We start from the raw sequence: 13,565 nt of genomic DNA, 5'->3' as shown, positions 1-13,565 counted from the left end.
ACTAGTGTGAAAACCATTCAAACAGGAAAACCAACAGGCAAATCTATATAAAAAAGAGAAACGAGAAACATGTATGAACTACATAAACAGACGAGAACTACTGTACATCAGATTCCTGACTGAGGACAGGTGCAAACATTTGCAGCGGGACCAAACTAAGACTAGGTGTGCAGTAAACTACAAAGAAGTGAATATTGCTGCTTTGAACCTTGGAACAGAATATCTATAGGCCTATGTATGTTCCTGATTGAACCATTGAACTATATTTTTCACCTTACAAAATCATGCTTTCTGAGCGTTTCCCAGACCCTTTCTTAATATGAAAAGTTCTCTTTTAATAATATTTTGACAATATTTTGGTCCCTAGCAAAATGTATAGATTCAGTGTAAGACTTTAGTTTTTAGGGACAACATGAAAGACAAATATGTAGGGTAAAGCAAAAATGAAATTCACATATTTAAATATGAGGCTTCTAATTATATATAATTTTTGGTATTTCGGCTTGCCGATTTAATCTTTTCTGCCGGTTAATTATGTGGGTTTTTTCAAATTAAGTTAAGATGGGGCTGAATATTCATTATATAACTACATGTATGTCAAGCAAGTTTTTATAACACATTTCATTTACAACTTAAAATACTTATAAGTAGTAAAGGTGTAACAAGAGTGCACACACGGAAATGTCTAGCCTTCTTTACTAGTCATTATACAACTGTCACATAAACTCAACATTAACAAAGAAAACTAAATATTGATCAATGAATCATGAAAATGAGGTCAAGGTCAGATGAACCATGCAAGGCAAACATGTACAGTTAACAATTCTTATACACAAAAAATATAGTAGACCTATTGTTTATAGTTTAAGAAAAACAGACTATAACACAAAATCTTAACACTGAGCAATGAACTATGAAAATGAGGTTAAGGTCAAATAAAACCTGCACGACTGACATAAAAATCATCAAATACATTCACCAAATATAGTAGACCTTTGTTTATAGTTTAAGAAACAAAAACTTAACACTGAACAATGAACCATGAAAATAAGGTCAAGGTCAAAATAAAACCCGAACGACTGACATAAAAATCATCAAATATATCACCAAATATAGTTGACCTATTACATATAGTATTAGAAAAAAAGACCAAAAAGGCCCCAAAATCACAAGTGTGAAACAATTCAAACGAGAAAAATAACGGCCTTATTAATGTATAAAACATGAACAAAAAACAAACATGTGTCCACGGAAATAAAGGAAACCATGGTGTAGTTACAAACTGTTGTTTCTAATCCCTTAACTGGTTTTTTAAACCCTAAACCCAAACTGGAACTGGTTTGACTTGCAATAAATTCACTCTGTTATTGACAGTAAGTCAGGAAACTGTAATTCAGATGTCTTTTTTTGTTTAACATATTCATTTTTTCGTTCATTGTATTGTAAATAAATCAGATCGTTAGTTTTCTTGTTTGAATTGTTTCACATTTGTATTTACGAATGGCTTACTTTACGCATTGGTTTTGCTCATTGTGAAGGTTGTATGGAGACCTTTGTGTAGTTCATGTCCAGTGGAGAGGGGTCTCTATGGCATTCATTCCACATACTATTTTTAACATTCTTTGCACAACCAAGATATGTATAAACAAGTGGAAAAATACAATTTCCATATGAAGTGTAATGTTTTGTTAAGCAAATTATTAGAATGTATCGTTTCAGTATTGTTTCAGAGATTTAGTATTACATTAGCTTTATTGTTTCTCTTATTTACTGGAAATTATTTTAATATTATAAACCATCTCTAATTTAAGTAGTGACTTATTCTCCAAGAAATTTTCTTTAAAAATATCTTGTTTTGATAGTTGTTTCTTTCATGTTTCTTGTTTTTAGTCTGATGTTGGAACATATCACTACAGAAGGAACACCTAAGCGCTTGTCATCTTTAGAGGAGGGTTATGCAAATGCATGTAAAAGTGTTAAAAAAAGTAGAAAATAATAATGTTTTTTTCAGGGCCTGTGCCATTTTTATAACTACCGGTATATATAATTGCACCAGGTACCACAAAATGTTTGTTACAAATCAACACTTCATGAATCAACCAGGTAAGAAACAACCAGTTTAAGAAATGACTAGCATTCAAAAACAACCAAAATCGGGTTTCGTAAAAATTATATGTGGGTGATCTGTTGAACAAGAAATTAAATTGGTGTGGCCTTATATAGTTATTAGCAGACATAGCAATCCATACTCAGTGTTTTGGAGAGCTTTTTCTAAGTTGTTACAACAAATCATTTACTGAAAGGGAAGCTTATTATGTCCCTATCTGGAATGTGGCATAAATTAATTTTTTTACGTAAAGACTTATAGAAACCTCCATGGAGTCAAGATAACTTTTATATGGAAATAAAATAAAGGGCTGCGCTTAGCGCATGAAAAGCCCGTTGCTCTTTTAACTTGTCTTTTATGCTTTAAATGAATTTATATGATCAACTAGAAATAGTGTGAGCCTGTGAGCCATCATACAAAGGATCTGTTTTCACCGATTAAATGTCTGGCTGATTTCATTTTTTTTTTTAATAAGACAGCATAAAATGTAAAATCTGACGAAATTGGTATAGTTGATGTAAAATCTGATATTTATACAAATCAAAAGGGATGTTACATTAATATATTCACCAAAGTTTCACCAAAGTTGCAAAAAATCCCCCTTTTTTTTATTAAGTATAAAAATTCATTACTAAAGAAAACGTAAAATCTAAAATTTATAAAAATGGAAAGGGAGCTTATGTCAATAGATATAAACAATTTATAAAAGTTTCATAAAATTTTGTGAAAGTGTTAGTTATTGTCCCAAAATTGGAAAATCCCCCCTTTTTTAAGCATAAAAATTCATAACACGGAAATGTAAAATCTGAAATTTATAAAAATTGAAAGGGAGCTTACATCAATAGATATAAACAATTCACCAAAGTTTCATGGACATTGGTGAAAGCCTTTTTGAGTTATTGTTCGAAGTGTTGAAAATGCCCCCTTTTTTTTATGAATAAAGCCCCATAAATCCAAAACTTAAAATCTGAAATTAAAAAAAACCGAAAGGGAACTTACATCAATAGATATAAACAATACACTTTAGTTTCATGGAAATTGGTGAAAGTGTTTTTGAGTTATTGTCCGAAGTGTGGACGAAGGACGGACGGACAGACGGACGGATGGACAGAGGTATACCATAATACGTCCCGTCTAAAAGACGGGCGTATAAAAAAGAAGATGTGGTATGATTGCCAATGAGACAACTCTCCACACGAGACCAAATGACACAAAAATTAACAACTATAGGTCACCCTACAGCCTTCAACAATGAGGAAAGTTCATTCAGCTTGAATACTTTAATTACTCATTTATTATCACATTTCTTACATCAATGAGTGAAAGTTACCTGATAATTTTTATTTATTGGCTTAAAAAGTTGAAATCTTACAATGAAGACAAAGAGGTCCAGTGGCGGATCCAGAGGGGGGGTTCCGGGGGTGTGCACCCCCCCCTTTATTTTTGCCGATCAATGCTTTTGTATCGGGACATATGTTTTGCACCCCCCCTTTGCCCTGGGTTAGCACCCCCCTTTCGAAAATTCCTGCATCCGCCCCTGAGGTCTATAAGTGGTATTTATTGAATTTTCAAGTTGTAGTAAATTAACCCTGTAATACATTGCAGTAAAAAAATTGTGGGTCATAAACACATATATTGGGTGTTTCAAAGCACCATTATTTTTTATTTGGTGTTTCTAACGAATATTTAGGTTACATGGTTACTTATGCTTGTGCACATGATAAAAAGGGGGTGAACAATTGATTGGTTAACTTCTGGAAGTTCTGGTGATGTTTTTTTTTCTTAAAAGCAATGATATGTTTTGAGAAACTTTTGTCTTAGTACTGGATAGAATAAAACTTTACTCATGCCAAGAAACACTGATAAATTCTGCACAGCATTTTGAGAAGTATAAATTAAAAAAAGACTAATAGGGGAAATCACTGATGATATTTCATCTTAATAGTAATTTGTTACAGGATATTTCATATTATACATTTTTTGTACCTCCAATATTTCAATTTTCACTTAAGATTTTACAAAGTTTCTATTTATGCAGAGTAGACAAGGCATTCACATCACTAAAATTTGATTGTTCTAATCCATGGTGACGCTTAAAAAGCCTGTTCACCAAATGTGTACAAAAGATATTTATATTGCACATAAATTTTATATCTGTTTTGAATCAATTTCAATTTGAATCTGAGTGTATTGGATGTCTTTTTGTATATATTTTAGTTCTCTGTCACTATAGATTTCTTTCCCATAATCACAACTTTTTTTATTTCATCCATTTGTAATTTAGCTTCTGACTCCAAGGATGAAAACTCATCTTTCTTTTCTTCATTTCCCTGGACTTTCATCATCTTCATTATTAAATCTAAAAAATAAAATATTTTTTTTTTATGTTAGAGCAGCAAGGCTGACAATTTGTAAAAGGGTATAGATTACATATAGCTTGATGTTTAAGTGCAGCTGTATTGACCTATGCATAGTATGTTCAATCAGTATCATAATAGTTGTTTAAAGCTAGTTGAATTGGATTTCTTGCTATTGCGCAATACCTGGTATTGAAACTTTCTGTAAAATTTCATAGAGATCAGGAAAAGGTTCACAAAGAATTGGCCCTGATTTTTTGTATGTTTTTTAAATTGGGGCAAAAAATTAAAAATTTCACATAGAAATACTTGTGATAATGCTACTAAAATATTTTCCTGGCACTTTCCTTTAATATTTATGGAGCAATGACCCATTAAATGAGCATAATTTGTATTAAAAGGTCAATTTTGGTACTTTTTGTCCATAATCTTAATTGTTTTTGGCATAATTATCCTTGACCTCCATCTACGATCCAAAAAGATTTTATATTAATGAAATCTATATCAAAATTGGAATCTTTTGGTTGCAACACATTCTGGATCATAGGTGTTTCAAAAGCTTTTAGGTCTGAAAAATGCTCAAAATCATCATATTTTGACAAAATGTTCAAAATGGGCTTACTTTGGGAATATCTTGTAGTCTTATGAATATTTTAAATAAAATGATTTTCGTCTAAAGGAATAGATTAACTTAACTGTATTTGGCAAAACCTTTTGCAATGTTCTCCAAATTACATGGTAATCAATGAGACAAGTCCACGAGTCACCATTTTCAAAACTGAGTCGAAAGATACATCAAGATTGAAATATTTTGTATAAACTGAACACACATGTATATGATTATTTTATAGAATATGTAGTTTAAAAAATAATCGGAATTTAATGTATTTCATTGCTCTTTTAGGTCATGGAGATTTAAATAATATTTCATTTTGCAATAAAATATCTTATTCTTACTAATACGATTTAAAACAGAACGGAAAAAATCACACACAGCAAAGTTTGAATTATGTCAACCAATTTATTTGGGATTAACCGAGTGTAATATACTCTTGCCAGAAACAACCAAGTCTGTGTTTTGGTATTGAAACCCTCAAAATTTACTCATACCAAAATATCAGGTACAAATCTTTGTGTCCTGTAGAAGAATTCAGTTATGCAATTTGTTGAACTCTGTCATAAAGTTATTGATGAGTTGTGTGGCTATGTAGCCCCAGATGGAAGTTGTCAAGCCACAAAATGATTTGAAACTAAAAACAGTCATTATACTGTGGATTCATTTTGATCCTTTGCATACCAATTTTTGTGGGTATAGTTAAACCATGGAATTAAATGTTCAACGAATGACAAATTTACAATAGGCTTGTATGCAGACCTTTGGAAAAATCATGAAATTAGATATCCACTAACATACAAGTTTTCCTTTATCCATGAAAGTGGGTACCCACAAAAATAAATGAATCCAAAGTAACATGCCACAAAATAAAAGTAATTATAGATACCCTGCTGGTTATGTAGTACATCATATTTATCAGCCTCCATGTGCGATTTAAGAAACTCTATGAGTAGAGGAACACATTTTCCAGGAATATGGACAATATTCTGTGTATATGTATGGATTAAAATAACTGATGACAAATGTAATGCCACTGCAGGATCAGTTTCAGACTTTAATTGTTCCAGTAAAACTTGTCTCTGGTTAAACACCAACTGCCTGGAAAAGAAAACAATTCTTTAAAACATATGAGTTTGTGATTATTTTGTTTATTATTTACATTTTTGATTCTTTATATTATCATACTTTACATTGCACCAGAATGATTAGCTGTCTCAACCAGACACAACACAACTTATACCATTAAACTATTATATGAACATACACATATTTGTCAGATACCATTTTCAGTTATCACGTTATAATGAAGTAAAACACTTATTTTGCCACTGAAAGTTAGATATACACTCTCAAGTAACTTGAGTAAAGTACTGGAAGTGCTTGAAGTGATAAAAAGTTGTAACATGCTACAAATGTAGGATTGAAGCATTATGAAGTCTTAGATGCATGATTTTTTTATTAGTTGTTAGTGGCTTTGAACTAGCTGTCCTGATAACTGCGAGTACTCTCAGATCTGGTCATTGTGTCTTTTAGTGTCAGGATGTATAAGTCCCCGGCCACGTCCACTTGTATTTTTGTCCATCTGATGAGTTAAGCCTTTTTTATTTGATTTTTATAGTTTGTTCTTATGTTGTACCGTTATAACACTGTCCCAGGTTAGGGGGAGAGTTGTGATCCCGCTAACATGTTTAACCCCACCATATTATTTATGTATGTGCCTGTCCCAAGTTAGGAGCCTGTAATTCATTGGTTGTCGTTTGTTTATGTGTTACCTATTTGTTTTTCGTTCATTTTTTTATATAAATAAGGCTGTCTTTTGGATTGTTTTACATTGTCTTATCGCGGCCTTTTGACTATGCGGTATGGGCTTTGCTTATTGTTGAAGGCCGTACAGTGACCTATAGTTGTTAATGTCTGTGTCATTTAGTGGTTTCTTTAAAAGAAATTCGAAATTTTAAAAGTTAATGACAACGGGCAACGACTGCCAAGTGATGAGAAAAAAGTTAACAACGATGATGGATGACGAAGTAAATATTGATATCTAAGGGCAATAACTCTTATAAGAGGGTATGACATTTCTGAAGTAAATAGACGGATAGCCACATATCAAACATTTCTTCACTGTCAGAACTTCTTAGTCTTAAGGTCAAGTTACAGTAAATGGGCTATGTCACAGATTTCAGTAAAATTTGGCATACAACTCTGGCTCGATGAACTTCAACTGAAAAACGAAAAAATATTGCGTTTATCTCAATTACCATTTGAAATATTACTGATTGAATTCTTACAAAATGGGTGGACATTTATATAGAAAGCACATGAAATCGGCGAAAACCCTTCTAAAATTTATCTTAAAATCGCCAAATCTTTAATTCTACTCCATAGATTTTTCTTAAAAAACTATATGTTGTTGATACATAAATTTCCGTTATAATGATGCAAAATAAAGATAGGGTCACCGACTTTGTTTTTACGGTATACATCATTCAAAATTGCGTTCTTTGTGAAAAAATCCAACAAAACGTCGAAATAATCGTAACGTTATCGCGTTGCAGGCCGTAAAACGTTGATTTTTGACGTTTTTCACTACTAACAAGGTCACAAATTGATTATTAGACAAAAAACGAAGTCGGTGACCCTATGATTATTTTATATCATTAAAACAGAAATTTATATGTCAACACTATATAGTTTTTTAAGAAAAATCTATGGAGTTGAATTAGAGATTTGGCGATTTTAAGACAAATTTTAGAAGGTTTTTCGCCGATTTTATGTGCTTTCTATACAAATATTCACCCATATTAAAAGAAATCAATCTGCAATTTTTCAGATAATAAAAGAGATAAATGAATTATTTTTTCGATTTTCAGTTGTTGTTCAACGAGCCAAGGTTGTATGCAAATTTTTAGCAAAATCTGCGACATAGCCCATTTACTGCTCCTTGACCTTAAGCTATTTAACAGATAAAAGACATGTAGGCAATGGCTGGTTATATTCCCTTAAAAGCATGATCATTGGACACATTTAAAAAAAAACTAGATACCCAAAAGTTCATTGTGACAAAGTTTTGATAGAAATTTTGAGAATTAAGGAATAACAGTACTGTAGTTGAAGAGTTGCCACCGTCAATTGTAGATTTGACGGTCGCAAATGCAGTTTTACTGGCGACTGTAGCGGAGACAGTAAAACAGAGATTTGCGACCGTCAAATCAAAATTGACGGTGGCAACACTTCAACTACAGTACTGTTATTACGATTCTAATGCATTACAAAAAGAAACCAGATGCTCCGCAGGGCACAGCTTTATTGGACCGCAGAGGTTGAACCCTGAACTGGTTGGGCAAGTATGGACACAACATTCAAGCTGGATTCAACTCTAAATTTGGATTGTGATTAAATGGTTGACACAGCATAGGTTTCTGACACAGAATGAATGTGGTCTAATGAACTTAAAATTTTTGTTTTGCCTTTGAGCAATTCACTATGCTGTTGAATATTATTCCTCTCAAAAAAATGTTTGAAGAAATTTTCTTTTTATTTATGAAATTTGAAATGAGAAAAATTTACCCCCCCCCCCCCCTCAATTTTTTTTTTACATCCCCCTATCCTTTATTCCAAAACTGATCTCAATTCAAATTTCTAATAGAGTTTGCAACAACAATTCCTCATTTAAATACATCATAAAATATTAAAATGTAAAAAAAGTGCTTGTTATCACTGAATTGTTTAGATTGTTTTAATTTATCAGTTGGTAGTAAAAGTGAATATACATTGTATATTGTATAAAACAATGATTTAAGTTGATTCAACTACTGTTCTGGACAAAGAAAGATAACTCCAATTGAAATTTCTTGCTATTGCACAATATTGTGCAATCAGATATTTCTTGCTATTGCACAATACTGTGCAATTGAAAATACTTGCCATTGCACAATACTGCGCAATTGAAGATTTCTTGTTATTTATGAGTACTGTGCAATTGAAGATTTCTTGTTATTGCTGAGTACTGTGCAGTTGAAAATTTCTTGCTATTGCACAATACTTAATATAATAATTTTGGATCCTGATCTGGACCAACTTGATAACTGGGCCCATAATAAAAAAATCTAAGTACATGTTTGGATTCAGCATATCAAAGAACCCCAAGAATTCATTTTTTGTTAAAATCAAACTAAGTTTCATTTTGGACCCTTTGGACTTTAATGTAGACCAATTTGAAAACAGAACCAAAAATTAAAAATCTACATACACAGTTAGATTCGGCATATCAAAGAACCCCAATTATTCACTTTTTGATGAAATCAAACCAAAAAGTTTAATTTTGGACCCTTTGGGTCCCTTATTCCTAAACTATTGGGTCCAAAACTACAAAAATCAATACCAACCTTCCTTTCATGGTCATAAACCTTGTGTTTAAATTTCATAGATTTCTATTAACTTATACTAAAGTTATGGTGCGAAAGCAAAGAAAAATGCTTATATGGGCCCTTTTTTGGCCCCTAATCCCTAAACTGTTGGGACCTTAACTCCCAAAATCAATACCAACCTTCCTTTTGTGGTCATAAACCCTGTGTTTAAATTTCATTGATTTCTATTTACTTAAACTAAAGTTATTGTGCAAAAACCAAGAATAATGCTTATTTGGACCCTTTTTTGGCCCCTAATTCATAAACTGTTGGAACCAAAACTCCCAAAATCAATCCAAACCTTCCTTTTGTGGTCATAAACTGTGTGTCGAAATTTCATAGATTTCTATTTACTAAAACTAAAGTTATTGTGCGAAAACCAAGAAAATGCTTATTTGGACCCTTTTTGGCCCCTAATTCCTAAAATGTTGGGATAAAAACTCCCAAAATCAATCCCAACCTTCCTTTTGTGGTCATAAACCTTGTGTTAAAATTTCTGGAGGCTATTACGTTACCTGTATGCTTCAAATTCAGATAAAATTACATTAAAACGGCAAATTCGAGGTAGGTGTTGTTTTATTTTCGATTATATAGTAGTAATATTTGTTGATTCATCAATTCAAAATGGTGGGTCCCTCCTTAGTTACGCCTGGTTAACTGTGGATTTGACGGCAGCTTTTAGCCAATAAAAAAAATTGTTACATCCAAAATCCAAATTGCATTAGAATTATAACATTATTGGTAAGAGTGACAATGAAACAACTACTGTATAGCAAGTAATTTTCACAGGTGTAAAATTTTGCAATTTCCATTGATTAGGTATATAAAATATTTTGGCGGTTATTATTTTGGCTGATAAACATTTTTATAAATACCTTTGCATGTGCAATTTTAAAGTGGCGGAATTTATTTGGTGATTTTGTTCTATCCACACCAAAAAAAGCGAGAATTTACAACTCACAAAATTTCTTGCTTCACAGTATCCACAATAGACTAAATAACATAGAAACTAGATATCATTGAGATGGAAGCCATCTCTGTGGGCCCCGCTGTCAATAACGTTGGGTAAATAAATATAGTGTGAATCAAAATTGTAAGCGATGGACAGACCAACAGACAGACAGACCTTTGACCTAGGAAATTGTACACACATCATGACACACCCTCTGGTGTTGGTTAAAATGGATGTCAAGTATAATATTTGAAATCAAAACGGTTCCCAAGATATAGAGCGGACACAATCTTCAACTCAGGACACAGGGATGTCAACTAAAACCAAAGTTTTTTTTACCTTGACCTTTGACCTAGGTACACACATCATGACACGCCCTCTGATGGTGGTTAAAATGGATGTCAAGTATAAACTTTGAAATCATAAAGGTTATCCAGATATGGAGCGGACACGATCTTTACCACAGGACACAGGGTTGTCAACTGAAACCAAAGTTTTTGACCATCACCTTTGACCTTGGCAGTTGTACATACATCATGACACACCCTCTGGTATTGGTTAATAAACATGTTAAGTATTAAGTATAAAATCAGAACGGTTATCTAGATATGTAGCGGACACGATCTTCATCACAGGACACAGGGTTGTCAACTGAAACCAAAGTTTTTGACCACTTTTAACATCTAATAAGGAAATGATTTCTTGATAAACAAGATAAATACTTGGCTCTTTCAAATTTGTTTCTTATCTAAATTAAATAAAATACTTTGCTGAATGCAACCTAATACGACCAGAGAGGGTGAACCCTAAACAGTTGGGGCAAATTTGGGCGCAATATTAAAGCTTGATACTGTCTGAATTTTGACAATTGAATGATTAACCCAAAACTCAAGCCTTATTTTTGTAGTATGAAACCTGATAGTACAATTTTATGGAGATCTATACCTAACACAAGTTATTGTTTGGAAACTAGAAAAATTATTGTTTTTGGCCCCTTTTTTACCCCGAATTCCTGCATGTTTGGGGCAATTACCCCCAAACCTCAATCCTAGCCGTCCCTTTGTGATATGGAACCTTGTGGTACAATTTCAGAGATATCTATACACTTACACACAAGTTATTGTCTGAAACTACAAAAATGCTGGGTGTTTGCCCCTTATTCCTAAACTGTTGGTACCATAACTCTAAATTTAATCTCAAACTGCCTTTTGTGGTATTGAACCTTTCTGTAAAATTTCAGAGAGATCCATTCACTTAAACTATAGTTATTGTCCGGAAACCAAATGTCTTTTGACGACAACGAGAATGACAACATTATAGCATTATACGAACTCCCTAAAAATGGTGTAAACCCTGTCAGCTTTGACTTTCTTAACAATTTAAATTTCATAAGTTGTTTAGTTTAATAAACTTTGAATAAAACTTATAATTCAGTTTTGTGCACCGCACCAACAAATGTACAATTTATTCTAATTTTATCTACTTTGCATATATTACCTTTCTTTTTTCTTGTCTGTTTTTTTCAGCATTACTCCAAGATGTTCTGGACTACAGATTATATTTAACTGGTTGTTAAACTCTTCTAGAGACTAGAAAGAAAACAAGAGGCTCTCAAGAGCCTGAATTGCTCACCTTAATTTTTTTGGTCAAATCTCTAATCAATGATTATTTTGGCTTTTCAATTTATTTAAATGTTCTTTGAATCGTCCTATTTTCTTCAAAAGCAAAAAAAAAATAATCATTTTCTCCTATGTTCTATTTTAGCCATAGGAGCTATGTTTCTTGACATACAAGGAAATAAAATATAAAATTTATACTAGATACTCTGAAACTCATTTAGCCTAAGTTTGGCTGAAATTGATACAGCAGTTTCAAAGGAGAAGATTTTTTAAAGTAAGTCAACATGATGAACAAATTGTGAAAAAAGTCTTTAAAGGGCAATAACTCCTTAAGGGGTCAATTGACAATTTAGGTCAATTTGACTTATTTGTAGATCTTACTTTGCTTAACATTTTTGCTATTAACAGTTTATCTGTATCTATAATAATATTCAAGATAATAACCAAAAACTGCCAAATTTCTTTAAAATCATCAATTCAGAGGCATTATACCTGCAAAACCAGTTACCCGATTCGGCTGAAAATTTCAGGACAGGTAGACCTTGACCTAATAAATACTTTAACTTCTTGTCTTATTTTGCTCTAAATGCTGGAGTTTTTGAGATATAAGCCAAAAACGGCATTTTACCCTATGTTCTATTTTTAGCCATGACCGCCATGTTTTTTGACGAAATGGAAAATAAAACACAAAATTTATTTTATACACCCTACTGATCATTCAGTTGAAGTTTAGTTGAATTTGGTTGAGTAGTTTTAGAGGGGAAGATTTTTTAAAGTTAGCAAATATGATGAACAAATTGTGAAAAATTGTCATTAAAGGACAATAACCCCTTAAGGGGTCAATTGACAATTTTGGTCATATTAACTTATTTGTAGATCTTACTTTGCTGATAATTTTTGCTGTTTACAGTTTATCTTTATCTATAATAATATTCAAGATAATGACCAAAAACTGCAAAATTTCCTTAAAATTACCAATTAAGTGGCAGCAACCCAACAATGGGTTGTTTGATTCATCTGAAAATTTCAGGGCTAATAGATCTTGACCTAATGAACATTTTTACCCTTGTCTGATTTGCTCTAAATGCTTTGGATTTTGAGATATAAGCCAAAAACTGCATTTTACCCCCATGTTCCATTTTTAGCAATGGTGACCTAGTATTTGGCCTAGTAGTTTCAGAGGAGAAGATTCTTGAAATAGTTTACGACAGCCGACGACGACAGACGACGGACGATGACGGACGCCAAGTGATGGCATAAGCTCACATGGTCCTTTGGGCCTGGTGAGCTAAAAAGAAAGTATATAAAATCTGCAAAACATACAATTTTCCCAATCATTTAAAACCACTACAATATATCAGTATGTTTAAGACTTTTTTGTTTGAAGTTGGTGATTATAATTTCTATACTTATAAACATATACAACAAGAATGTGTCCTCAGTACATGAATGCCCCACTCGCATAATCATTTTCTATGTTCAGTGGACCGTGAAATTGAGGTAAAATC

General features: G+C 32.3%; 1 protein-coding gene across 1 annotated transcript in view; it reads right to left on the bottom strand.

Moving 5' to 3' along the window:
* Positions 1 to 3,372: 3,372 nt before the first annotated feature.
* Positions 3,373 to 13,565, bottom strand: part of LOC134686954 (E3 UFM1-protein ligase 1-like) — a 69,826-nt gene continuing 59,633 nt past the window's right edge. Inside the window, exons 15-17 of the mRNA XM_063546828.1 lie at positions 11,936 to 12,027; positions 5,967 to 6,178; positions 3,373 to 4,466 (exon numbers count right to left, since the gene is read on the bottom strand). Coding sequence (XP_063402898.1) covers positions 4,321 to 4,466; positions 5,967 to 6,178; positions 11,936 to 12,027 — 450 coding nt within the window. The 3' untranslated portion in view covers positions 3,373 to 4,320. The remainder of the gene's footprint in view (positions 4,467 to 5,966; positions 6,179 to 11,935; positions 12,028 to 13,565) is intronic.

The sequence above is a fragment of the Mytilus trossulus genome, chromosome 10 (assembly GCF_036588685.1).
Source record: "Mytilus trossulus isolate FHL-02 chromosome 10, PNRI_Mtr1.1.1.hap1, whole genome shotgun sequence".
NCBI classification, from domain to species: domain Eukaryota; kingdom Metazoa; phylum Mollusca; class Bivalvia; order Mytilida; family Mytilidae; genus Mytilus; species Mytilus trossulus.
Note: the sequence above shows the minus strand (reverse complement) of the source record. Positions and strands in the feature narration are given on the sequence as shown.